General features: G+C 38.6%; 1 protein-coding gene across 10 annotated transcripts in view; it reads right to left on the reverse strand.

Moving 5' to 3' along the window:
* klc1b (kinesin light chain 1b) overlaps positions 1–27,989 on the reverse strand; it is a 29,152-nt gene extending 1,163 nt beyond the window's left edge. Inside the window, exons 1-17 of one of the 10 annotated variants that reach the window (XM_016671168.1) lie at positions 27,887–27,960; positions 25,401–25,491; positions 19,697–19,967; positions 19,268–19,498; positions 17,892–17,973; positions 16,149–16,377; positions 15,955–16,042; positions 14,499–14,600; positions 13,487–13,660; positions 12,907–13,006; positions 11,609–11,661; positions 11,224–11,291; positions 10,937–11,045; positions 10,798–10,806; positions 10,416–10,568; positions 278–402; positions 88–145 (exon numbers count right to left, since the gene is read on the reverse strand). In XM_016671168.1, coding sequence (XP_016526654.1) covers positions 88–145; positions 278–402; positions 10,416–10,568; positions 10,798–10,806; positions 10,937–11,045; positions 11,224–11,291; positions 11,609–11,661; positions 12,907–13,006; positions 13,487–13,660; positions 14,499–14,600; positions 15,955–16,042; positions 16,149–16,377; positions 17,892–17,973; positions 19,268–19,498; positions 19,697–19,945 — 1,830 coding nt within the window. In that variant the 5' untranslated portion in view covers positions 19,946–19,967; positions 25,401–25,491; positions 27,887–27,960. Of the gene's footprint in view, positions 1–87; positions 146–277; positions 403–3,398; positions 5,638–10,415; positions 10,569–10,797; positions 10,807–10,936; positions 11,046–11,223; positions 11,292–11,608; positions 11,662–12,906; positions 13,007–13,486; positions 13,661–14,498; positions 14,601–15,954; positions 16,043–16,148; positions 16,378–17,891; positions 17,974–19,267; positions 19,499–19,696; positions 19,968–25,400; positions 25,642–27,886 lie in introns of those variants that run through there. The other 9 variants (XM_007551466.2, XM_016671169.1, XM_016671172.1 and 6 more) reach the window with 9 other exon arrangements.
* Between the last annotated feature and the right edge of the window lie 9 nt (positions 27,990–27,998).

A 27,998-nucleotide genomic window follows, 5' to 3' on the forward strand; every position in this document is an offset into this window, starting at 1 on the left:
AGGGAAATGATAATTAGTTTTCAAAATTTGGTACAAAAAATATGTGAAAAGGAAGCGTAAATAGATTCCAAATATTTCCATCCTCACCTGGAAAGAGTCGTCACTTGTTCTGTTCAGGTAATTCAGTGAAGCAGCTCTCTTCATGCTGGGAAAGTAACAAGAGGAATAGTTTATATATCAGGTTATTTTCACAAAACTGATGAATGATCAAACTAGAAAAAAAAAAGCATTAATAACTTGCATTTACTGAGATAAAAAATGTTTATTTGTTAATTACTTGGTGTTGCGAGGTTCAGGTGGTCCGTTGCCCTGCAGTTTCTTCACCAGCATCTCGCTGCTGCGACGCAAAACGTCTCTGAGCTTCCCCAGAGAGCCGCTGCGCTGCAGAGCTCCACTTCCGTCCTGCGGACACACACACACGCACACACACAACATCATCAGCCGTTCTCTGACAGGAAGCTGCTTTTTTTTTTAACACTTTGATACCCATGTTTGTTCCAGTATTGTTGAAGAAAAAAAAAATTAGATATGCCTTTGTGAAAACATGCTGAAGAACAGATGCTGCCATGCAGACATGCCTCAGTTATAGTTAGATGTAGAGATGTAAAATCAGGCAAACTCATGCATTAAGCCAGGTTCCTGCTGTGCATTTTTCTTCTTAATCTAAACTTGCTAGAGCCAAAGTGATCACTAAAAACAGGCTCAGGCAGTCATTATTAAGGGAGCCTTAGCAGAAGTCAACAAACACTTCTGTGGTCTGTTGATTACATAAGACAAGTTGCACTTTAAGCAAAGCTTAATATGCGTACCAGCAAAAAGCAGCTTGTTCTACATTTACTGGTCCCTGGTAGACGTGTAAAAAGGCTTAAAATAAGTTATTTATGTATTGCAGTAGCGTAATCATAAAACGACAAGCTGAAGTGAAGTCAGAGAGATTTGGAGCAGGAATGTTTGGGATCCGGTACAATTAAATATCCATCATTCAATTGTACAATTTTGTTTTGCACAATGTTTTTAACATTTGTAGCCTTTTTTCTTGTGTATTTGTTTAATTTTTCCATTTTGAGCAAACAAATCTGGGTTTTCTCAAACAACCAAAGTCTTTTCCTCCTTTAAAAAGGTGTCAGAGGCCATATTACCTGCTTCAGTAACCTTCTCTGCACTATGATCAGACATCCACAGTCAACTGAATGAGAGGCGACCAGAGAGCCTCTCATTCAGTTGAGAATGATGACACCAGTCATCAACACTTATGATGCGAAAAGCAAAATCTGACATTTTGAAACTGGAGACCAGGCATTTCTCTATGTTTTGTCTGGACACGGTTAAACAGCTCATCAGCTGAATTATCAATGAATCCCATCAAAACAGAGTAAACATGCTAGTGTTAGCCTAGCTCTTCAGCTAACTGTTCATTATGAAAACAGAAGGGAGGCTTTTTTGAAACTACAACAAGTGTGTCGACTCGGATACATGCTTAAAATCCAGTCATAAAGCTATGCTGCCTGTATTTGAGGCATGCTAGTAGCTTAACTAACTCTGTGCAAGATGTGTCAAATTCAAGGCCAGGGGGCCAAATTCAAGGCCACCATAAGTTTTTATCTGAGGGCCAAATAAGTAGAAATTTCAAGATAACAGTTGCAAGCTTAAATATGATTTTAACAGTCAAATTAAAGCAGTTTTTATCTGTATACTGCTAAGTTACAAAATTGTGAGATGTTCAATATTTAATTCTAAGTAGTACTCATCAAATGCAGCTATTTATTAATATTTTAACAGTTTGCTAATGGATAGTGTTATCAATACATTTTGCCACAAATGGAAGGATTTTCATAATCTTGAGGCAAAAAAATGAAAATAAATGTAACTGTGATGAAGACTGACGACTCAGGGGGCTAAGAGTTAAGTCTAATGCTGAGGAAATAAAATTTGTTCTTTTGCAGCATTTTATAGCTAAGGTTTTTGCGTAAATCAGCAAAAACATAATTTTTGAAAACCAATTAGTAACGTGCATATATTTTCCTCTTTTGTCTTCTTCACTGTGAATGGTGCCACGGTGAACTTGTGTCCTCATCCCACTTTTTTTTATTTTTAAATTATATTGCCAGCTGCAGACATGGGCAGACTTAGGCAAGCAGGGAGATTCTTACAGCCGTTCTGTGACTTATGAGGATTATTTGTACAGTTTTAGCCAATCATGATAAGCATAACTTACTACACTAAAGTTAATTTCTAAAATATTCACTGTTTAAATCTTTTGAACAATTTCAAAATATTATCTTAATCCATTTTCTATCTTTGTTTAAACAAGATTTCTCACACCAACAGCCAATGTAGTGAGAAATCGATCGGCAGGCAATGATTTCTTTGCGATTGTCCTTATAATGATGAGACTATGAGTCATACATTTTTTCAATTTTACATAAATAAAAACCTTCCATTGCCCATTAAAAGTTATTTTAACCATTTCCCACCAAAAACTGTACTAAAACAGTCATAGAAGAACTTGAATGTTTCATAGAAACTAATGGGGGCTTGTTTCTTTACCTGCTACTGCAGCTAGGGATGGGCGATACGGACTAAAACTTTTATCATAGTTAGTTTACTGCAATAATGATCAAAGTGACGATAAACTGGCCTCTTCCAGACTTCATTTACATAAGGAAATGTGATTTTGTCACTAAGGCTGCACAGTCACTGTGTGCAGATTTTATTTTTATTTTTTTATGTACTGATCTTTATTAATAACTTCATGAAACTGAGGGAAAAATAGTAAAAATGCAGACAATAGAGCCCATTTTTGAGTTTTTATTTATCACTGTCACAACAAATCTAAATTCCTATGATTGTTTATTGTTAAAAAATATATTTTCTGTGTGATAAATGCCCATCCTTAGTTGATGTCAACCTAGAATAGGATGTTCTCTGGTCTTTCCCATTTTCACCATGGTTCTGTTATGTGAACATTGTCTTAGCCTTCACTTGTTTTATGTTTGGGATGCTACCGTGTTAAAAGTTATTTTAGTGAAAAGTTAAAAATAATCTTTACGTTCAAGATGTTTCTTTTAAATTCTTTCCTGTGGTTATGCTACTGCAAAGACTTCACTTCAGAGTCTTTTTGCAGACTTTTCCTGTAGTACCAATAACTTGTTAAAGGAGCTTTAACTAAATTATCAAGCAGAGCAAATTGAGATTTTTAACAGTACAGAAAATAAACATATTTTAGTTGCCATAGTCAGGGTATCTTATCCACCCACCCAAAGTTAAACCAGCTGCAGTGTAGGAGCATCACCAGCAGGGGGCGATGCAGGCACTTAGAGATGGAGATTGATTCCTGCTTTGCTGCAATTCTGCAGCTCGCATTCATGTTTTCATCCAAAGCAGAGAAAGACACAGTGTTCACAAATGAAAAACTTTATTTGAGAATACCAACAAGTGTTGATGCATTAATCGTCACAATGCAGAATGGTGAATATATAGATATAATGCAGTCCTACATACTAAGATAATGCTTATAGAGCTTATGGTTTTTGTTCTTTCACAAATAGAAACAGAATCCCACTCTATATGTTGAGAACAGACAGTTCAATAAATAAGCAAGCATTCCACTAACAACAATATCATCATAATTGAGTGAACACTGTATTATTTTTCTTTTGTTCAGAGTTGCGTTAGATGTATAGGCGTACTCAATGGAAAGGAATGAAGAATCAAGGCATGTAGCACATTGAAAAGCCATAGAGTGAATGCACTTGTCGAATCTATAAATACAGCCTACAGTTACACTTCCAAGATGTTAATTTCATTTACATTCGGTTAGGGTAAACCGTGAGGAGACACTCGCACTGAATTCCTGGTGCCAAAACAACATGATTCACCAAAGTTACAATATCTACGCTGAGCAAGAACTAAAAAGGCTCGAAGCTTTGAGTTCAAACTACGGTTTCCAACGCCAGATTGGTTCACTGTGACTGTACCACTGAAACGAGCACATGATCACACCGACATCTGTAAAGTTACACCATTAGGTTACATCTGCAATGCCATCGGAGCAAAGAATTCTGGGTATTTGCATTAAAAAAAAGGGATCAAAATCCAACATTAATGGCAAGGTAATCTCTCATGTGGTTCATAGTTGAGCTGACCGCTCCAGCTGCTCTCTGCTCTACATGTCAAACTCATAGTTCTGGTCAGACGTTTACATACACTCATCCTCAGCCTCAACATTATGTTATTAACGATTTATTAATAGTGGGTCATGTGTAATACACAAGCGTAATTTAGTGAAATGTTATTTTTTCCTCAATTATGGCTGTTTATTATTTTTTGGTCAAAGTATTTCTCAATACAATTTTCTTGTCCTACTACACACTGCATGATAGAATACCAGCAAAAGTGATTTTTAAAAGTCCCCCCCCCGCCCAATTTTAACTTGTGCATGTTCTTCTAAAATCCATCCATGAAATTTAAATTGTTAAGAAATTTCCACACTGGTCTGTGTGTGTTGATTCCACTCCACAGCTGCGCGCGCACAGACTTTGGCAGATGTTTTACAGATGGTTCGAACCGGGAACCTCTGGGTCTGCACTTCCTGCCGCCACCCAGAAAGATGAGCATTTGTAAACGTCACGCCAGAACCGTATCTTGGCAGAACCGAGCCTTTCTTGAACACCATAGAAACCAAGGACACCGCAAGCTGGTGGGAGCCACCAGAACATGTCACCATGGCAACAGTAGCTTTCTGTCATCAGGCAAAACTTCTCTCATTAGCAACAGGCAACGCTCACTACAGCCTTTACACTGGGCCAAAACGTATCAAAAGCCTTTAAAAAAATGTAAACAATGATGATACAAAAGAACCGACAACACCTAACGTGAAAAGAAAATAAAAAATGGCAACGATCACTTTTCTTCAGCTAGGCTGCACAACCTTCATTGGATATCATACAGTACCATTTCTGAACCAGGCATAAGGTTAAAACTTTACTAAATAAACTTCTGTAAAACATAAAGTGGCAAAATCCAGGCACCAAGATGGCAGCTCAACTTTTAGGCTTCAACAATTTCCGTGAGATCATGCAGATAAACTAAACTGTAGAAATTAATATTTTGACTCCATGATAACTCTAAACATTTATTTTCCCACCCTCAGATGTACTAACTAGATAAATAAATCTACTATGCCCACGTTAAAAAGTATAAATAAATTCTGCCGAGGGGGGAAAAAAACACGTACAAGTGACGTCCTCACAGGGATAGATTACACACACACACATACACACACACACACACACACACACACACTCATAACAACTTCCTCTAATGTCAAAGTGAGAGAAAGAGCTGAAAGAAAGACTTCTGACATTGGTTAGTGACAGGAAAGTTTAAGAAGAGCAGAGATGAGAAGACCAAACGTCCCAGCAGTGGCCAGTTGAGCAGGGAAGAGAGATGACAACCAGGAGGGGGGGGGCTTTCTGAGTCTCTGCTGCAGAGGGGGTGGGGGGGCACCGGAGACGGAAGAGGAGTTGTTGGTTTGTAGGGACAAAGGAGCCCAGAGGGAACGACAACACACATCCCTTTGTTACTGTGTTGGGGGGAAGGAGAGAAGCATGAAGGAATAATCTTGATGGCTTAGGCCTGATAAACGAGAGAGAAGAGAGACAAAAACAAGGACAAAAAAAGGACAGACATTGTAAGATTAAAAAGCTCTGGGTTGGGCTTCCTGTGCTACAGCTCCCTGACTTCTGACACGTCTGAGGTGCATCGATCCTCAGGCATTACATTTGTAGACTCACATTTTCTAAATCTGACAGCTAATTTATAATACGTTTAAAAAAAAAGTGTATAATAGACATTAAGAGCACCATTAAAGAAATTATCAGGTGATTTCTTGACTATTTTAGCAAGATTCAGATGTCCCACCACCCGAATCTTAACTTTTTATTCATGCTAAATCTCCGTGTTTATATAATATTTTTATTAGTCTGGGTTAATTCACTTGTTTATCTATTGGTACTCCTTTTTCAGACTTACTTGTTGTATTTTATACCTCTAATCAGACTATTTTCAAACAAACCAAAGCATATGGTTTTATTTTTTTTGTATTTCTAAGTATTTTCAAGTATTTTCATGATTCATGGAGATAAGTGGTGATAAATAAAAAGGGCTTGGATCTCACTTATAACTAAATTTAATTGTGTACAAACATCTGAAAATCTGATTTTCAGATTATTTAACTTGTGCAAATTGTAACCACGTTGTTACCAAAATAAGTGACTTTCTGCTGCTAAATATAATTTATTAAAAATGTAAACATGTTTCCTTACAGTAGATTAGGACCAGATTATAGAAAGTTATGATAAATCCTCAGGTTAAAGGCAGCTAAAAATTAATGCATCAACATAATCTGATGTAGATGCGACCATTTAGTTCACAAAAATACTCGGGGACGAAACCTTACATTATATTTAGCAAAAATAAAATTCAATTTACTCAAAAACTAAACAAAAAATGCATTATATTGTAGAAGAAATTACCAGAATATTGTCTGGAAACACTAATGTTTTTTTTTTTCCACAGTTGGGAATGGGCAATTACTGTGTTATTCACAGTTAATTACAGTTATATAACGGTTAAGTGCAATGTTTTATTTATTGGAGCTTGATTTGTTTTTTGAGGCTCTGACTGCAGTGACAGATTTATAGAAAAAAAAAAACCCTGACAAATTTTAAATATTTTTAACCTTCTTTTTGTAGAGAAATATCACAACAACAATGTGATAAAAGCTTATTTGTATGGAAGAAATATTGTCTCATTAGAGTTAGACATTTTAATTGTTCTCATATGCAATTATGTATGAAGTTTGTTTCTTTCTTTTAAATGTTCCAGTAAAAGAAATAAAAAAAAAATCACCTGCAAATGTGACACCAAAGCAGTCAGTACCAAATCGAGTCGGGCGGCTTTCAGCCAATCAGATTACGCTTCTTTGATCACATGACACCAGTGCAGCTGGTTAGCAGGGTTTCATGAAGATGTTTTTCTCTTAAACAGAGACCATTACAGAACAGGCAATTATTGACAGCCACTGGACATTCGTTATCGTTTCATTTACTCAAACTGAGTGAAATATTTCACAGACCTTGTGTCACATGATCAAAGAAGCGTAATTTTGATTGGTTAAAGCTGCTTGACTCAATCTAGAGCTGAATGCTTTGGTTTGAGTCACTAAAAGGTCATCACATCTGCAGGCGAATTTCTGAAGCTTAATTTTTTGCTGGCAAATATCAAATTAAAAACATTCATATTTTTCATTTGATAAAAACTTCAATGCCATTAATTCAATGTCTAAAAACAAACCTTTCCGTTTTATATTTCTTCCATATATATTGCTCACCCAAGCTGGAATATAGTAAAATTCAGGATTTCTATCCCTGAGATAATGCTGAATTTGTGTGACGTGAAAATGCTGCAGCATAAGAGCTGCATTTCATTATAAAAAATAGAAGTCAACCCAGAAAGCTGCAGTCAGATTAGCGATGCAGTCTTTGTGACTCAGCTCTTTTTATTTTCTCCTTGGGTACTGGAAAGTCTGAATCTGGCAGAGAGTGCACAGTAACTGACTGTGCACTGCAGATGCAGCACATGATGCACCAAGTACTCTGAGAAAACCTCATTTTAACCAAACAAACTAAACTAAACCTCGAAATCCCAATAACAACAATGAACTATGTTCCATCACTAACAAAATATTTCTCATTACCTCGCTCTGCATCACCCCGCCCAGGTTTGTTTTCATTAACAGGGAGAGTACAATCCACTGATTGCCAGGGGGGAAAATTTGATTGGCAGGCTGATTGGTTGTCATGGCAAGACAAATCAACAAAGAAACATGTTAGTGGTGAATGAAGGATGGGAAAAGCAAAAAAAAACAAAAAACAGAAGAGGTTTGAAAAGCAGTGCATTAAATGCGAAAATCGAAACTCCTGCAGGCACACGTACACTTTTCACAGGTCAAGTCATGCTTTTAATGAGACATAAAACTAAATGAACCCAACACACAACCACAAACGTGTTTGTGAAACAGCTGTGATGTCATCGGGTTAGCAATCTGTACACCAAACTGGTTCAAGACACACTTGATGAGATTCTGTAAGCAGACAATTAAATAATGTGGCAAAAGGTAACAAGAGAAAGCAGATGGGTATCAGCTCCGACACGAAATCCTTTGAATGTCTAAAGCGAGGAAGACGATGGGTCTTTAAGTGCTTGTTCATTCCAACAACGGCTAGCTGAGCTACATGGCATGTTTTTACATTTGTAAATAAATGGATGGATGGAAGTAATTAACACTTTAAGTGAACAGGTCAAGCTTTCAGAAACGATGAGCAAATAGAGACATTTTCTCACTCTCCTCTTACAATGGACTGCACCTTTGCATGAATACACATGCGGTTAGATCGACTGCTGTTAAGCTTGGAAACAGTTTTACATTTATTAGCACCTTGGAGAGAATGTGGACAAAGCCTTAAATTAATCTTTCACTGCAGTAGGATGAAGGTATGAATGCGTAGTCAGACTCTAATGCAGAGAAAAAAGTCCAACTCTTATCCGAATTGAAACCTAGGAGTTGGTTAGATAAAGGTGAACTCTGGTGCAATTCAAATGCATATTTGGATGCAAATGGACCAGAGATCCCTCCAAAAGCAGGAAGTAAAACAGATTAACTGGTTTTTCGAAGGGTTTCGGTCGTTTAGCCCGTTTAGCAGTGTGAACGAGAACTTTATCAGCTGAAAATGGAACAAATGGTGCAATTTTGGTCCCCAATTGAACCAAGTTGTAAAGACCTGAAAGCACATCAGTCAAAATCAGACTTTTGGGTCAAATTTGGCATGCAGTGCAACTATATTTTCCCCCTCAAGATAAATCCAAATATCAGATTATTCTGCTGTTGCGTTGGCGTGCCAATCAAGACAATCCCTCCCAAAAAGGTGGAAAACAGAAGCTTTATGGACAGGCGGGAAGCATAATATTTGTTCACAATCATACAATATAGACCTTGTATGTGTAAGAAAATATGACATTTCTCAACAAATATCAAGGTTTTTGATATTTGTTTATGATAATTTAGTCTTTAAATTTTTAAAGACTAAATCTTTAAAATTAAAGACTAAATTAAACTTAGTCTTTAATTTTGGCCAAATGAGTGATTGAGTTAAACTCCTGGTCGTCTCTGTACACTACAATCTTATGAAATGTTATAGCAGAAAACTACATGTCAAGATGGCTTAAAGGCTGGATTTTTCTCTTTTTATTACCTCACTGCAGCAGAAGCTGTATTCATTTAAAGGCTTCTTACACATCTCTACCAGCGGAGCTTTCACATTAACACTTTAGTACTAAAATGACCCCACAAAATTCCTACATTAGGAAAAGCAACAGAGCTCAGGGTCAACAGACATTTCTCAGTCATGTGAAAACAGACGTGGTCCATTAGTGCATGTTAGGGGGGTGAAAGTGGCAGGCTGGAACATGCATGCTTACGCTGACGCAGCGCGAGGTGAGGCTGCATTCAAGTGAACGAAGAGGCACAAGCTCAAGCTAAGGAAAGCATCCCCGCTTTGTTGATGCAGAGGAGCTAATTTTCAGCTGCCACACCCGTTTTATTCTTGCTGCTGCAGGTTTTAGACTCAAACCTCTTTGAAACCCAATCGGTATAAAGTCCTGATCTGGGTCAAAACATCAGCAGACAGGGCGGGCTCCTTGTGCTTATTGTGTTAGCGGCTAACCTCGTTAGCTGTGCTCGCATAGGTGGATGCGACAGGGACTGAGCGTGTGCCTTTTTCCTACTGTTTCACTTGCACAGAAGCACTGCCAGCAACAGAACCACTCGTTCCAAAACAACAAAAGACATAAGCAGGGAGTTTAGAGCAAACTGCGAGGCTGAAAACAAAAAGGCGAGCATGCCAAGACACTCAATCAGCTTTATGACACCAGGGTCACTTCAGGACAAAGACAAGATCTGTCTGCAGAGAGTCGATGGGATGGTACAGACTCAGATCACTACATGGCTCTGCACCTGTTTTGGAGACATTTATATCACCTAAATAATAACAACAGGCATCTTAAAACAGGTTGGTATTGTGTTTTTTGTCGCTATATAATATTTTATTATGAATAAAGTGCAGAGCCAGGGGTTAGAATCCTGTTAAATGCACCAGCTTATTCAGCTTATGTTCCAGAGAGAAGTTAGCTTCCAATCATCATGTAACACTGTGCCATCTTTAAAAAAAAAAAAAACAGCAGGAAAAAGTAGCAGTGAAGTTCTGTACCATTCCTCCATTTCTCTGAAATCGCAGACACCGCCTGGTTTTTCCAGACGGGTCATGTTTACTCTACAATAGTGGATTTGTACTCACCCCGTTCCACTCCACGCCCATACTCACTTCCTCGCCGGTCTCAGAGCCGCTCTCGTACTTAACGCTGGTCAGGCTGTCTCTGCTCCTCCGCCTCTCACCGTCTGTATCTTTCAGGATCTCCACCACACGCGTTTGGTGGATGGGGTCGATGCCCTGCAGAGGAACAAACCTGATTAGATCAAGCTGCAGATGCAGACATTAGCTTGTGTAAATTCGTGAGAGTAGAAAGTTTTATGGGGGGGAATTAAGGTGATTTCACATTTCCTGTCCGTCCATCACGTTTTCAGCGACAAACAAGTATCTTAGATGATTGTGAGATGGCAGTGATGTTAGATGGGAGAGGTGGAAGCTCTATGGGAGCCAACAGAGACGAACCACTTACTGTGTTGCTCTGGATCCATAGCATTGCAGGGAAAGGGAAAGAAATACAATGAGATTTGCTTTCTTAAATAAAAAAAAAATAAAAAAACAGGATCCGTCATGCAGAACAGGAACGTTTCTATTTAGCAGATGTCGCTGACCTGCTTGCGAGACCTCACAGCACACTCCTCCAGCGTCTCCGCTGCCTCTAGTTTGCCCTGGCGGCGGTACAGAGCACCGAGGTTCCTCAGGGTAGTGTTCACTGTAGGGCTGCATGGAAAGAGACAGAAATTTACTCAAAAAGGTTACAATGTAAATCCTGATGTAAAAGGGACAGGCAAAGGAGAAAATGCAGTAAAGATGGCGTTAAAGATTTCCACTGAATCAAAAGTTGACCTAAATTTAGAGCTTTTACGGCTGAGTCATAAATCACGGTTATCGGCATCACCTGTTGACTTTGCAGGCCTTGTACCAGCCTCCGTACTCTCCGTATGGGGTGTTGTCTCTGTGTTTGCCCTGGAAGTAATTCAGTGAGCAAAAGAGAAAGAAAAACCGGTGTTTAGACCTGATAAGCAGCATTTTTCTTTGCTTATACATTTGTGTCTGACACATCGTTTAAAAAGAGGAATATTTTAATCTTCCTGGTAGGACTGGGCAATATGGTTTAAAAGTAAAATCTCAGATTTGTTTCGTATCAAATGCGATTTCTGATTTTATCGCATTTTTTTCCATTTCTTTTCTAAAGAAGAAATTACAAACAACAGAAAATGTTTTGAAAAAGTAGCTATAATTTCAGTTATCCCTCCCGTGAGTATGGAGGGCAGCTTTCTCACCTTGCTCATCTCCTCTCTTTCCTCTGCATGCATCCAGATGGGCTTGTTCTCAGCTGCAGACAGACAGGAGAGAGTGTCTACATACTGTACAACTGGGATGCAACGAACCTTCTAAGTCTGGACTCAAACACTTTGTGATGCATTTATTTTTATTCATGTTTGAATTGAGCAGAGATTACAGTTCCATAAGTGAAGAAACACAGGATATTAAAACGGAAAACAATGGAGCTTATCTATTAAACTGAATAGTGCAATAAAACTAAACAAATATCTGAGATCTTACTGGTAAAAGTAAAAACAGGGATAAAAAAAGTCTTGAAAATCTTTAGTATTCATGGGATATTTGGGAAAGTTGCATGTTTATGAAAGCATACTGAGAAAATAAACCACATGAACTTCCTTGTGAAAGTTTTTGTACCACTAAATGATTATAAAACTGAGTAACAGGGCTCTTATAGATGAAAAAAGACAACATGGTCACAGAGGAATTAATTTCTGCCAAAAAGCAAAGAAATATGGAGAATAATTTTCACTCACTGAAAAAACTCTGATCGTTTGATGCAGAAATTATTACAACTTTCTATAAGTTAAAGCATAAATGTGATATTCAAACTAAGATATTAATCTGACATCATACAAGTCAGAAGTTTGAAAGAAAAAACTGCAGTATTATGACTTTTTGACATCATAGAGTATACAAGTCTTTTCTTATAAATATGTGAAATGAATCTCAAAATGTACTCCTCCATGGCCAGTTCTTTTTTTTTTTCCATCGACAATGACTTGTATACTCCATCGCAGTTATTCAGTACCTTGTGTCACAGATCATGCACCATATAAAATCTCAATAAAACACATGGAAACGTGTTATTCAGGCGGTATGAATGCTTTTTGCAAGGCAGTGAATGAAGGGAATGAATCCGACATTCTTCAAGTTTCGCCACTTCATCCTTGAACTTTGAGACTGAAAAGATGATGTGACATTGTTGCTGAATGCTGCATGAAAAAGTCTTCTTAGGAGAATGAGAGAGGCTTTTCTAAAGAGGTGAAGAAAGCAGACTAATGATTTCTGATTTCTTTTCAAAGAGTTATCCTTCAAACAAGCAAACTCTTGATTTTCCCTGAGTCATTCTGTAAAGTTTAGGTTCTATAAGTGGCAACCTGCTTAGAAAGTGATCCACTCACTGACCATCTGTCCTTTATTGATTTGATTTAACGCAGTGCATTTACTCAGAAAAACTAAAATCTCCAACAGAACAGCCTCAGTGTGAGCTTCAGCGTCCATCATGGGCTCTTACCATCAACCGATCCAAACTCTTTCTCATGAGCACGGGTCAGGATCTCTTTGTACAGAATCTCAGCCTCTTTGTATTTCCCCTGTTTGAGGAAGCAGGAAGCCTGATGGAGAAACAGATGAGAAAAAACATTTAAAGATGGATGCTTTTGACTCTAAAACCTCCTGAGGAGAAGAATCCATCTGCATATGAGTCACGCAAGAACAACACTGCAGCATGCAGCCTTCACTGGGAAGAAAGTAAGGTAGACAAAGGACACTAACCGCCACAAAAATCCAACTTCTTATGCTCACAGAGAAAACTGTGCTTAACTGAAGTCAAGGACACTATTAGTGAAAGAAATGAGCTGGATACATGCCAATCAAAGTGAAAACTTTGCAGGCAGAATTCAATTTGTAAAGATTTATTCCTCTGCAGAATTCAACCTCAGAACAGCGAAACAAACAAAAAAAAAATTCTTCAGAACACAAAGTCATCTTCCTGTCACTTTAGCTTGAAACAGGCTGAGTGTTTATCTCGCTCAACATGAGCCGAGTAATAAACAGAGCTTTTAAACCAAAAGGAGAGACGTTGCGTTTCTCACCAGGTTGTTCTTGGTTTTGGCCACGTTGGGATCGTCTGGACCCAGCCGGCACTCGTAGATCTCCAGGGCGCGGCAGTAGTAATACTCCACCTCCTCATATTTGCCCTGGTTCTGGCACAGCAGGGCCAGGTTGTTCAGCTGCTTGGCCACATCTGGGTGGTCCTTCCCCAGAACCTGACGGCAATCCACAATGAAATGTTTTAAATTAACTTTTTACTTTATCTTCGTGCTATAGCTGCTCCCACAAATCAGCTGGTGACTGAGACTAGCAGACTTTAGGCCAAGATCCAGAAATGTAAACATTTTTTACTGAGCTGTTTTCAGTATGAATATGTTTAAAACGAAGTCAGTGGAACCACAGAGGTCATGAGACGCTATTGAAACGAAAACAATCTCTGCAACATCTCAACATACGTCTTTGTTTCGTTCAGGCTGAAGGAGCCTGAGAGAGAACAAAACTTAGGGCAGATCACAGGAAGGCTGAGTGTATAACAGCAAAGTCGCTCTATTTTGACCTCCATCTGCCAGGAAACATTCTGGATTTAAAAAGACACATTGGCACCTTTTTGGAAATCTCAGTGTAATGATAGCCTTTTTTTTTTGCAATTGTTTTTGTGGTTTTGTGCAATTGATTGTTGCACAAAATTGAAATATTTTCACTATTTTGTTCCTCATTAAACCCATTCGAAAATCTACATACAGAAGAAAAAAGATGAGAATAAAAATAACAAACAGGGCACAAAAACAATCTTTATCACACATTATAACTTGACATTGGCTAAAGCATAATCCATCTGCCTCTCTTCCCCTGTGCCTGGTATCCATTTCCAGCTGCTCTCTCAATTAAAACCCTCAACTCCTCCTCCGACCAGGGAACAGCCCCCAGTAGAAACTTCACGCTCAATTTAAGAAAATAATTTTCTCTTTTCTCTATTCATAGCTGATGCCCCTGAGGTGAGGTCTTCCTGCGCGGTGGACGGCGGCGCTGAAGCAGTGCGGGGATGCGACCTACCTTTTCTCTGATCTCCAGGGCTCTCTTACAGAGAGGCTCGGCTTCCTTGTACTTCCCTCTCTTTCCGTACAACACGGCCAAGTTGTTCAGCGTTGCAGCAACCTGGACACAAACACAGACAGACAGCATAATTAGAGCTCTCTCTTGCTTTTGTACTCACTTCACTTCAGGGCTTTTTCCACTGTAGTCCAGAGAGCGAATTAACTCTTTCACAGAAAGAAGCTCAATAAAGCTTTCCTTACAGCTCAAACCTCTGAGGCGGTTAACACATCCTGTCAAAAAGCAATGAATTTATGAAGTGCAGAGCTTCAGCAGTGTGTTTTATTAGCTTACTTTGACATCTCAGAAGTGTTTCTGCAGAAAGCTATAAGGTCATTTCTAAAATTCACCACAAAAAAATTGGGTTACCCTCCTTCTTAAATTTTCTAATCGGCACTTTTACAGATGCAACTTGATAAATTGGAATATCATAGAAATCTTAATTCAATCCAGTAATTCAGTTAAAAAAGTAAAACTCATATAGATTCATAACACAAAAGCATTTATTTCAAACAATAATTTAGATGACTGAGGCTCACTGCTTATAAAAACCCAAAATTCAGTTTCACTGAAAATTTTAAGATCACAAACACCAAAAAAAAAAAAAAAAATTAATAAATATTAAGTTCTGGTAACTTTATTCTGCCAAACTTTTTTCTTCCAAAAAAAAAAAAAAAAAAATTAATAAATATTAAGTTCTGGTAACTTTATTCTGCCAAACTTTTTTCTTCCACTTAACTTTCCATTGCTATCTTGAACAAGCACACCATAATGTAGAAAGGACATAACATTTCTATATTAAACCTTGCTTCTGCACTGTTTTCTACCACATTTCTTCCGTCCACTTAACTTTCAATTAATATGCTTGGAAACAACGGGAACCACTGAACAATTCATAACATAGAAATATCACAACGTTTCTGTATTAAAATAGTCTTGCTTACTATCCTTGCCATCCACTCAATTTTCCATTAATATGGGTAGATGCAGCACTCTAAAACAGTTTTCTAAGAAGGGATCTTTTGTGACTTATCCTCCTTTTCTCTATAAAGTCAGCAACTTTCCCTATGATTGCAGGCCATAATAAGGTCTTAACCAAACATTTTTGTATTAAAAATATATTTAAATCAGTTTTCTCTTCTAATTTTGTTATGAAGGAATGATTTTAGAAATTAACAGAAATAAATGCTTGAATTTTTTCATTATGTGCGTAATTAATCTATCTTTATCAGGGCTCTCCAACTCCAGTTTTGAGCATTTCTATCCCGTAACTTCCCTTCTCCAGTAAATCTGGACAAACGACGGTAGACAATCTACAGAGCTGGTTTTTCACATGCCTGTTCACCAGTTACATAAAATAAACAATCTGAAGTAACAGATGGCTGTGAGCATGCTGCCATGACAACCGGATGCTTACAGCTGGGTGGTCTTTGCCCAGGGTTTTCTCACGGATGGATAGGGCATCATTGAGCAGATGGGCTGCCTCTTTGTATTTGTTTTGATCCCTGGATCATTGGAAAAACAGAACATGATCAGAGTAATAAAACCAAAACAAAACCTGACCTTAAAGAGAAGTTTTCAATGTTTGTTTGGTTTTTTCCCCATTTGTACCTGTAGACCAAAGCCAGGATGTTGAGCATGGTGGCGACATCGGGGTGGTCATGTCCAGAGGTTTTCTCCAGGTCCTCCAGAGCCTGCTTGCAGAGGGGCACGGCCACCTCGTAGCGGCCCTGAGAGGCGTACTGGATCACCAGGTTGTGCAGGGTCCTCAGGCGGGCCGGGATTTCATAGCCGCCCTGCTGTGCCGCAGCCACGGCGGCGCTGTTGTGTTGGTGCTGCACTGTGGGAGGAGAACCCAAAACATTACAACAATGAGTCACTAGAAGGTTTCAGAGATAAATCTGGTTGAAATTCTTGTCACGACTAGCGCTGGGTGACAACTTGATTTAATACATTCATTGAATTTTTGGTTTTTGAAGATTTCATTTTTGGAAAATCTGGATTTTTTTCTTCGTCAGTGCAGTTTTTGGGTTTCCATAATTAAGAGTGATGTCGGCACACCCAGGCCCACCATCTTTTTTGACCGTTTCTATTTATTTAAACTTTGATTTCAACTCTATGACAGATTTTGTTTTAAATATGAGAATGAAGTCATAATGAAACTAGAAGAAGTTGCAATATTGCCAGAATAAAGTACTAAGTTTGGTGAAGTTTTTACAGATAATACTTAATCAAAATACTTAATATTTGTATTTTAACATCAGCATCAAATTATTAGCTGTAGTAAGACTGAGGAAAGAACAACACAAACTGATCTAGTCATGTCAGATCCCAATCACTGTCGAAGCTTTTTTTCTCTCATTGAAACTTTTTTTTTTTCAGAATTTTAAAATGTTTTCTCAACTTTCTCAACAAAATCCCAACTTTCTTCTGCTAATATTATAAATTTGTTGTCAAACAATCTCATAGTCTGGCCCTAAATTTCCGTCATGCGGCTCACAGAAGGGATCACTGAAATAAAAACAACTTTTTGAAAACATTTTCCGCCATTTCTAATTTCTTTTATTGAACAGAAAATGAGGAAAAAAAAACATTAATATTGGAAATCAGATCTGGTCTTTCAAAAATCTGATATTTTATTTTTAAGCCATATCGCCCAGTTCTAGTTATGACCGTGAAGTTTTATGTTTTTATCTCAAAGACCAACACCAAGTAGAGAATAATTGCAAAGTAAAAGTAAAATAAATAGTTAAATCCAAAATGTATGCCCTCCATCTCTACTCAAACCCCATATATTCCAGGGTTTCCCCCAGTGTATTATAAGCCTGGCGGTCCGAAATGCTTTACTAGCCCCGCCGCCAGGCTAAGTATTGCTTGTTTACGTTTCTAGGGAAAAAACTAATAATCTTTTTTTTTTAAAGCCAGGCTGCAAGCATCTCTTTTGCTCTGAGCATTTCATTAGCAGAGCAGATTTATTCCTAAATGATAGGTTTATAATAGATAGGTTTATAGTTTATGCATTTAAAGCTGACAGCGCAGACCAATCACACTGCTGGCGCCTCTGCGCTTTGCCTTGCGCGCTGCCGCTGCTTTGCCTCAGCGGGATCGCTGAGGTAAAGCAGCGATCCCGTAATACAGTAATACTTTTACATTTCCTGTCACTTTAACATCTTTTAATACAAAAACACGGTGGACCGTCTCAGCACCCCGACCACCGGGCTTAGCAAGTTTTCTGGGGGAAACCCTGTACTCTGTTAACCCTACATAAAATACGGAGCAACCAATTGGTTTCAGAGATTAACTAGTCGGTAGTCATTCCAGAGCTAGCATTAAACATGTTTTGGTTTTACTTACTTCCTTGACCCTGCTCCTCTTCATCGTTAGGGAAGAGGTCATCCAGGTTGTCCTTTGGCGTTTCTCTGTCTTTCTCCTCCTGCTGGTAAAATGAAACCGAGCCATTAGACACTCCTTCAGACATCAGGGATAAAAAAAAATGCCAGACTTAAAATAAAATCTCACAAATGAAAGGAGCTGTACAGAAAATAAAACTCAAATCCTTGACAATAAGATGATTAAGGTAAATTAGAAAACACTCTTCATTGATTAAAATGGTTGTTATATCAAACAAATGTAAATGTTGGACTTGTAAGACGAAAACACTTTCAAAATTGACAGAAAGTATCAAATGTTTCTATTTGTTACTTCCTGAAAGTGGAAACTGGAAGCGGTGGATAAAGTTCTTCCATCCAATAGTGTTCAGAATGATTTAAAGGCTAAAAATTGCAGCTTCTAATCTAGACAACCAACAGGGTCCCTCAGGCTTCAAACAGGAAGAGTTTCTGCTGATTTAAGTGGTTTGTAAATAAAAACCAATACAGCCTCGTTTTGGGACAGAGAATGTGGTAAGAAAATGCAGCGACTCGTTCTTCTTCACCCATCAATAAAGACTCTAATGTAGCTCATTCCTGGAAAAAGGGGATTTCTTACTCTGCAAACAGCAGCAGCAGTACTTTTGTCTTAAGTGACAACATGCAGTCATGGAAACTTGGCAAACTTAGAAATAAAAAAAACTGCTGGAATTAAAATTAGGCAACAACTAAATGTCATATATTTAGGCAACATTGAAATCCTAATAATTTAACACAATTACTGAGTTAGGAGGCCCTATATATAAGGAAAAATACGGTGTTTTCTTTAAATACACAAAGACATTGACACTAAACTATAGCAAAAGTTGTGCACAAATGTGTTTGCACATGTTACATATTATAAAAGAAAAACAACAACAAAAAAGACTCCAGTCCACCTGATATTAGCCAGTAAAGTCAGACTGGTGCACCTCCAGGGCTCACATTTACAGATAATCTGTGCTTCTCCTTATTCGCCAATTTCGCTTTGTTTTTGTTAAGTATCCACTGATAAAGCAATTTGTTTAGTACTGATGCTCATTCTGTGTTGTTTTGAAATAAAACTGATATTTGACCAAAACAAGAAAATGTTTCTGGTCAGACATGTTGCAAATTATCACTACAAAAGAGTGTAAAAATGTTTTAGCATTTTTTAGTGACTGTGTCCCTTAAAGCTAATTGATGAGGGCAAAGCCAACTTTCTTTCACTTCTCCGGGATACAGAGAAGTGAAGAGCCCAACATGAAGCTAAATATTTTTACAATAAATCCCAAGAAAACTGAAAAAAAAAAAACACATAGTTGAATGAAAGGCTTTACTTACGGTGGGCGAGACGTCTTCGTCATACTTTTTGAGCTGGTTCATGAACTCCAGGTGCTTCTTCTCCTCCTCCAGCTGGGCCACGCTCTGCTCGCTCTTCTGCAGCTTCTGCTGGGTGTTGGCCAGCTCGTCCCGCAGCCACTGGTTCTCCTGGCAAAGCCTCCTGACCTGGGCACGCAGTTTCTGCTTCTCCGACTCCACCGCGTTCAGGTGGTTGGACAGAGCCATCATCACCTGGGTCGGAGACAGCGTCGAAGAGTGGGGACATTTAACAGGACAGTAGAAGGGGACAAGAGTGAAAAGTACAAATCTGGTCAGATTCAGAGTGAATCATGATCAGCATGCAGCCTCAGTATAGAATGAGGAAGCTGTGCGGAGGAAAAAAATACACTGAACAGAAGACTATCGTTTCTTCTCCTCTTCTCGCCTTACCTGGGCTTCTCCTAGTCCCAGCTCGATCATCTCCACCGACTTACGGAGCAAGTTGGACTTCTCATGGACCAGGTTGGCCTCTTCATCCTTCTTTAGGCACTTGATGGTCTCCAGCAGGCTGTGGAGGATGGAGTTGTGCTCGTTCTTCAGGGCCTCCAGGCCTTGGATCACCAGCTTGGTGTTGGAGATGATCTCCTCCTGGGAAAGCTTCTCTAGCTTCTCCTCCCGTGGATACATCATAGTTGACATGTTCTCTGGAGCTCAGGGAAACCTGAGGAGAAGAAAACAGGAAAAACACGGTAAAGGGTGCAGCTCAAAAACAAATACACAAACGGCCTTCAAAAGTGACCCATTATGCTTCCTGGAACAGATTATTATAGATGGAAGGATGGACTATGCAAAAAATGTCCATCACATTTTTTGAATAAAATCATTCTTAGATAATGAGATGCTAGTCTGATCAGTTCTGCCTATTCTGGATTCCTTTCAGAAATAGCCATTTTAGGGCATCTTGTCACTTTAAATCCAAATAAGCTCCTGCTGGCCACGCCCCCCGAACTCAACATTTACACTCACACGTGAAAATGGCTGCAAACAGATGCGCAACTATACATCTTTGAAAAACATTAGTAGAACCCTCCAGTACACCCAATCAGGATGCAACAAGTGGTTTCTTTATGGTAAGTCAACAACAAAATACTTGTCTTTTCCAGCAGCCATTGTACATCACACACAACGGTAAAACTGACCAGATGGGCTGGAACTCAGCTTGTGTTGCAAGGTAATGGCGCAGTGCCCATTGATGGTGACTCAACATTTAAGAGGTTTTTGAAACAGCTCATTTTCCAGACACAATTAACTCAGTCAAAAAACAGCTTGGCGTTTCTTTTTTAAGCATTAGAGACCCAAATGGAAGAATAAAAATGTGCAAAATGTGAATTGTTGCATTATCAATCCTCCTTTAAAATTTAAAGTTTGAATTAAGGTCAATATGAAGGCTGCAGAATATTGAAAAACATCCTGTTAAGATGGAACGCATTATCCTCACACACAATGTGACCTGGATCTTCTGTGCCAAGGGATCCAGAGATTTTCGTCACAGCGACACAGTGCAGGTGTGCCAGCTGATTTTTCTCAACTCCTGTGAGGCTTTTAAATTGTTTTTCTTTGAGGCCGGCAATGAGACTGTTGGAAAAGCTGAAGCTGTCTCATGCTGCTGAAGCTGCAGAGCTGAGATGAGTCATCAACAAAACCGAATAGGCTAATTGGTTAAAGAGGAGGAAGAGCAGTTTATTTGGTTGAGAGAGTTTAAAAAGATTATTGAAACAATTCATTGTAAAAAAAAACAAACTGTGAACATTTTATGCTACAGCAGCACTCTAAATGGGAAGACACTTTTTATAAGGAGGAAAAATAAATAAATATATCTTATGCAGATCTTTTAGAATAGCTAAAACAACCTATTGTCCTTCACCAATAGCAACCCTGGCTCTTCATAAATGCTTTAATTAATCTAAAAATAAGAGTGTTGACTCAATCTGTCAATATGTGAAACTATCTTGTATTTTACATTTCTTAATTAACCAACTCAATTGCACACATCTTCTGTTCTGGAGTATTTTTTTTTACATCTAGACAGTATTTATGTTGACGTTTTGTCTTTACTGTACAGTACTTTATTTTTCATTATGCTTTTTATACACATTTTATGTTCTTTGTGTGAGTGCCTGTCATTTAGTTGCTGCTGCACAGAAATTTCTCCATTGTGGGGCAATAAAGAATAAATGTGTGCAACTGAGGCAAAATTTAAAAGGAGAAGCTAAAATATAAATGTTGCTCATCATGATGATCTTTCAATGACTCAGTTTCACTCGAGTGACGCAGAAACTCAACACAGAACCTGAGAACAGAGTTAATCCAACTTTTGTAAACTGAAAGTCATTCATTTCTTCAATAAATTGATGCAGCTTTGTTTTCAAATATCTTTTGCAGACGATGTTTCTTTTCATTTGCATGACATGAAATAGGATCTCAGTGTGTGCGTGCGTGCGAGTTTTTCTTTTCACCAGTGCCAACCGACACCATTTCATTTCTGAGCTCTGGGAATCAGATCGTTCTCGAGCAGAGAGCTTATCTAATCACTAAATGTGAGACACACAGTTGGTCAGCATTTCTTGCAGGCAGGAAACTCATCTGCATATATTGGGAGTGAAACTCTGTAAGCAGGGAAATTAAAGCAAATATACATGATTTGTGTATTTGATGTTTGTGTGGGTTGAGTAAAGGGCCACACCCTCAGAAAAACGGATGCGATCCGTTGGGATTTGCCATCTAAAACAAGCTGTGGTTGGGAGTGGAGCTGCAGCCTCCAAACAGCCAGCCATGAACGTCTGCAGCTGCAAGATGACAAACAGTGGAAAACATGACAAAACGTCCAGCAGCCGGGAAAAACACAGCAAAGACCTCTGTGACTTAGAGCAATACGGAGTCCAGAAAAAAAGTCAGGCATGTGGAGCGAGCATGAAACATGTGACATTTCCCCCAAAGAGTCTGAAGGTTAACTGTGACTCAGAGCCACTTTACTGTCAGAAACACAGTCTGCAGAAAACATCTAAATCCAGTCATAGAGAAGCCTCTTCTGCTGTAGAAAAGACAGCTGAGTGTTTAACACCTTCAGGATGATACAGTAAGTAATTAGAGCTTATTGCTGAACAGTCAACAGAGATGAGTCGGGTGGAAGTGATGCTGAGACCGGAGTAAAAGGAGTTACCTTCAGAAATAGAGGGGAACTTAACCAGAGGGGTTACAGATGACATTTCAGAGAGATCCAAGTTCACTATGTCAACAACCACAGACGTCGTATACAAATCACTTCCTGGGTAACAAATAGTCTGGAAATAATCACTCTCTGTAGATTCACTGATTCTGATTGTTTAAACAGGCAAAATAGATCTGCTACTCAGATCTATTTTGACTCTTCATTCAGGAAGCTACTTTAAAACAGAAGGTGAGACCTCATCAGAAAACAGGAAGCTAAACATGTTACAGCAAAGCTAATACATAACACAACGCTAAAGACAATGTAAAATGTCAACTCTGAAATCAGTCTGTCTTTTAAAACGGTAAAACTCTTATGTCTTGCCTCCTTATTGACCGTTCACAGCTGGAAGAGGAAAAAAAAAGATTTAAAAATGCTGTTAAATATTCTTAAAATGGACGATCAACAATAATCACTTTTTTAAACTCTTCATTAGTTGTTTCTGAGCATGAAAAACAGAGAAGTTTCACCCGTTTCTTAGCAAAACATCCCTCACTGACGAGATCTTTGCATCTTCTTGTGTCCTGTAATCATGTCTTTCTGCGCACGTCGGATCATGTGAACACAAAGTTGTTCATCAAGCTAATTTGTGTCATGATTAATCCCTGACAGGAACGCAGAGCAGCAACTGTGAACAGCTGGTGGTCCGCTGAGAGCTATGCAGCTGTGGTAGTGGTCTCTACCCACAATCCCACTGGTGTCCATTTACTAACAGCTGGAAGCTCAGGGCGAGCCTTAGAGCAGCAGAGATTGATGCTAAGCAAATTACCAATGTCGAGTGAATGATGGCGGCTCATTAACACAAATACAAAACAGCTGTCAGGCCAAATCAAGACAATAAAATAAAAGCTAAACTTTCTGACACATAATTGCTCCTAGCAACGTTTCCATTACAAATGTGTGCACAACTTCTATATTCCGTCGAAAGTCGAAAACCACAATTTTTCATTAAGTAAGAAATGCAGTTAAAAATCACGCTTGTTAACGCAATTTAAAAACATCTGCGCCACCATCCTCCAACTACTTCCTGACGTCTTCTTCGTGGTTTGCGCTAATGGCAACATCCAGTTGTTGATCATGTGATTCGCGTCTTGCGGAAACCACCTCATCAGCGCTAAGATGTTTATTGACAATTTAGTTTATTTGAAATTGGCTTATCTATTTAGCAAATTTCTTTGCAAAATGTCAAACTGTGCAATTATTCACTCAATGAACATGCAGCTACTGTTGCTGGGCCTGAACTCTCTGCTACACTGGATTAAAACTGATTAAAATGGGCTGCATCACATCACTCACGAAAACCACCTTAGTTGTTAAAACCATAATATATTAAGAAAGGTGGCGTTAAGACACTCATCCACCATGCTGCCTCACTTTCCACTAATTCCCGATAAAAATGGCAGCCACTAAAAGCTTGGAACAACTGTTCCAATGCACGCCTCGATTCAAACAATAGTTTAACATGTTCAGAAGGAAAGTCTCTCCATCTCAATGCACAAGCAAAATTACAGACAACTTTAACTAAAAACTTCTGAAGTGGATGAACAAAACTTGAGATAGACCATAAACTGAAATGAATCAAATATTCAGAATAATTTGAAGGACATGTACTGAGAATAATGGCATAGCGATATTACCTAATATTCAGAAAACAACCAATATTTTTGAGGTAGCTTTATTTTCTGCTTATTGTGGTTTAACTATTGATGATGTTTTGAGTATGAAATGAAAACTGTCTAAAAATTCATGCTCCATGTTTTTGCAAAAGCTATCATTATATGTAAATATTTGTGTACAGAAAAACAAAAATAAACCCTCATGAGCTGCGCCCAAATAAAAAGAAGAATTTATGAACTGACTTATTAAAAATATGCAGAGCAGAATCAGCTGACATTAACAGCCTCATTTCTTTACGCAAATGCTTCAAAAAGAATCAAGATTAACCAGGGTTTGCATAGTGAAATAAATAACAGAGCTTTCATTGTTTTCAGCTGCGTTCGTCATATTGACTTTAAAGTAAAGTCAAAACGGATAACAGGAACCTAGCATCTCTCTTATTAGATCTGTCTTCAAAGCTCCAACTTCCCTGAACGTTTCCCTTTGAATGATCAAGAACATTCAGGGATCACACAGCTTGTTACCCTTTAGAGCAACTCCGAGTGTCAGCCTGGCTGTCAGGCACCTGTACGGATAAAACGTACCGACTAACCTGGGATGCATATTAACTGATAAAGACGTATGCTTTCATCTTGGCAAAAACACTCCAAACACCTGTTCCAAGCACTTCCTCTATTCACAGCGAGGAAGTTAATGTTTGCAGAGACTTTAAAGAAAACGAACGAAGTCCTACAGCTACGATGTTTGTACATTAAAGAGGCTGCTGTTCAATTGATTTGTAACTTTAAACTATTATTAAGGACAAATTCATCTAAAGGATGACTTGAAGAATTCAAGAATCAAGAAATAAGAAAGAAAGAAAAAAAATAGCTGCTGAAATCAGGCAAGATAAAGCCTTAATATTAATTAAAATCCTAGTTTTGTTTCCCAACCTTTTACTCTCCTGACCTCTGGTTTGGAATGAGAAACTCAATCCGCCATCCATCTTTAGAAACTGACCGGAAATGCTGCTGGAGCACTTGCGTTCAAAGCTATCCGACAAGCATTTTTAACATGCGAACAGCACAGAATGAAACATGGTGCCAAACAAATGTTGATGCACTTTACACCAGAGGGAATATTCTGTCTAATTCTTCACAAACTGACTTTTATTTTTACACTTGCAACCTTAATCCATCATAATAAAATATTTCAGACAAGAATCCCCATCAGTGCTGGAAATACTATAGTCTGAATTGCTTTCACTAAAACATATATGAACTAACTAACCTTTGTCTCACTGGTGGAGGCCTCATCTGCAGACTGAAGAAAAGGTGAGAAAATTCTGCCACTTACTCCTGCTAAAATCCAACAAATCTCACTATAAGATGGGGAAAAAAAATCTGCATGAAACTCACACAAATGGGAAGGAAATGAGACAGTGATGAGAGGGCTGAATGATGATGCTGCAGAGGAAGAGAGGGAGGAGGAGAAAGCGAGCTGCCTGCAGGATGACTGTGACCTTCCCACTGCTTCGTCAGAACGAGCAGCATCAGCTCAGGGTGTGCGTTAGGAGCCGGCCCGCCCTCAGCAGGAGGAAAACAGACGAGTGCAGAGGAGCAGGTTGGGTGGGGGAGGGAGCCATGCAGCTCTCCTCCATGCTCAGACATTATGGAATAACCTCGATGACACCAAACGGGCTCAGGCGAGAGCAAAACTTCACAGCGTTTTCTCCATTATGGTGGAAAGAAAATGCTAATTTTCAGCCATTTTACTGCTGAAAGCATCGCAGGAATCCGCTTTTACGACCCATCTGCCGTAAACAACATTCACAAAATCACATCGTAAAAACTGGCATTGCAACAATAAACGTAATGGATAGCTTTGATGGCTCCACTTGAGAGTTCAAAGGTCATGCAATACAGCAACAACACAGCACAAAAAAATTAAAAGAAATATGAGAGTTTCTACACTAGATTTTAGGAATATTTTGTACAATATATGAGCTCTGCCAACAAAATCTTCAAAATATAACCGAGCTAAATTATTATGTAATGTTTAGTAAGGACAAGTGTACAGCTGGCCAACACTGATTTCTGGTTTTCTTTTAGATGTGACCGGTTTATGCCGATTTTCTTCAACTACAACTCATTAAAGAAAGAAATGTGCTGCAGATTTCATTAAGAGACAATATTATCCCTATTTTTCCATCTAAGCATATATCCCTAAACCTTTACAGTGGGTGACTTTTGTTAAAACAACAAAAAAAAAAAGCATAAAAGTTGACAGGAAATCAAAAGTTCTGAGTAATTTAACTTCAGATTTGCGTTATTTGACTAGCGGATCCCGATTGAGGGAGAAATTCCCCCAAATTAATTATCAACTTGACTAATCGGCGCAAAAAAATTTGTATTTATCACAACTGATAGTACCATCACAAAATTTTCTGTATCCCTGCAGCCCAAATAGAAGAGACTACCCATAGTTTCATCTCTGCACACATTATTTGTGTTTATATAATTATCTTATTGGCTCGCATCAATCAGTTGTCTTCATCTCTATGTAATCACCACAAACTCTGCTAATTTCATACCAACTTAGTGATGCTGCTCACAGATCAATCATTTTGTTGGTTTTCTTTATACAGCTAGTAAGTTCAATATCAAGGCAAAATGGAAATTTACGAATTCATCTCAAATTAAGCATCAAATCCTTTTTAAAGCTTAGGTGGAAAGTCCATCAAAGCACATGCTAAAAAGCTGTGGGATGTATTAAATATGGGATAAAAATCTGGTGTTTCAATATTTAAAATGCCGATAGAAAGTAATTTATGGCGCGCTATTATGCTCTCATTTAAATAATAAATGTTTTTTTTTTCTTTATGGTTCCCCATTTAAACTCCAAGACAAGAAGCAGGGATTGCAATAAATAAAAAAAAAGATTTATCTTCATAAAGATGCATTTCCAGACAATCTGACCTCATCATTTCCCTCTAATTCTCGGACAAACATTGATCCAGTATAATCGCTACCACTGCCAGACACAAAGGAGAGACAGGCATGCAGGAGGGTGTGGCAGAGCAAGAAGTGCCACCATCCACAGTCATCCATCACTCGCGCTGATTTTACCTTTAAATATGTCCGACCGCAGTCCGCCACCAATAAACACTTGGACCCAACATCAGCCTCTCTACCTTTATGAAATGAGTGATAACTGCACCTCACTATGTTTATTGTTTTATGTTATGTTGACGTAATTACATATTTACGACTCCGCGCGACACTGACGTGGCAAAAAAGTGTTTTTGAATATATAAAATCGCATTAAAGCGGAAACACTGAACTATAATCGAACTCAAACACAACTCTGGATTAAAAACAACAAAATCAAGCGTCGTGGATCACAAACGTGGCTTCATTTTGCAACGTCTAACCATCTTCTTCCCATGTAAAATACCGTAATACACAAGTAGTTTGCTTTGAAAACGTAAGTTTTATTTATTTATTTATTTATTTGCGAAAAATGGTGTTGTTACAGCGAACTTCACAGACTGAAGTCATCTTATGCGGTTTGCTGCTCCGCTGGTTGCCTGGCTGGCTAACCGGTGGCTAGCTTCACCACTCCCTGGCTATTTGCTGCGACTTCCAGCTGTTTCCAGCGTCAGGTCGACCATTTATGGACAGCATGGCTTTAAGGAACGCTACTCAAACACTCACTGAAACAAACACCACCCAAGATTTAGGTTTCCGTCGTCATATTGTTCTCTTTTCACTTACCGAGAGCTGGGACTGACGGCTAGCTCAGCCCCCTTTCAGATCCAAAATGTCTCCAACGCAGCAAAAATCTCCCACAAGCCTCTGCGGCTTGTGTTGCTTGCAGTGACGTCAT

This window comes from Poecilia formosa, unplaced genomic scaffold (assembly GCF_000485575.1).
Source record: "Poecilia formosa unplaced genomic scaffold, Poecilia_formosa-5.1.2 Scaffold42, whole genome shotgun sequence".
Classification (NCBI taxonomy): Eukaryota; Metazoa; Chordata; class Actinopteri; order Cyprinodontiformes; family Poeciliidae; genus Poecilia; species Poecilia formosa.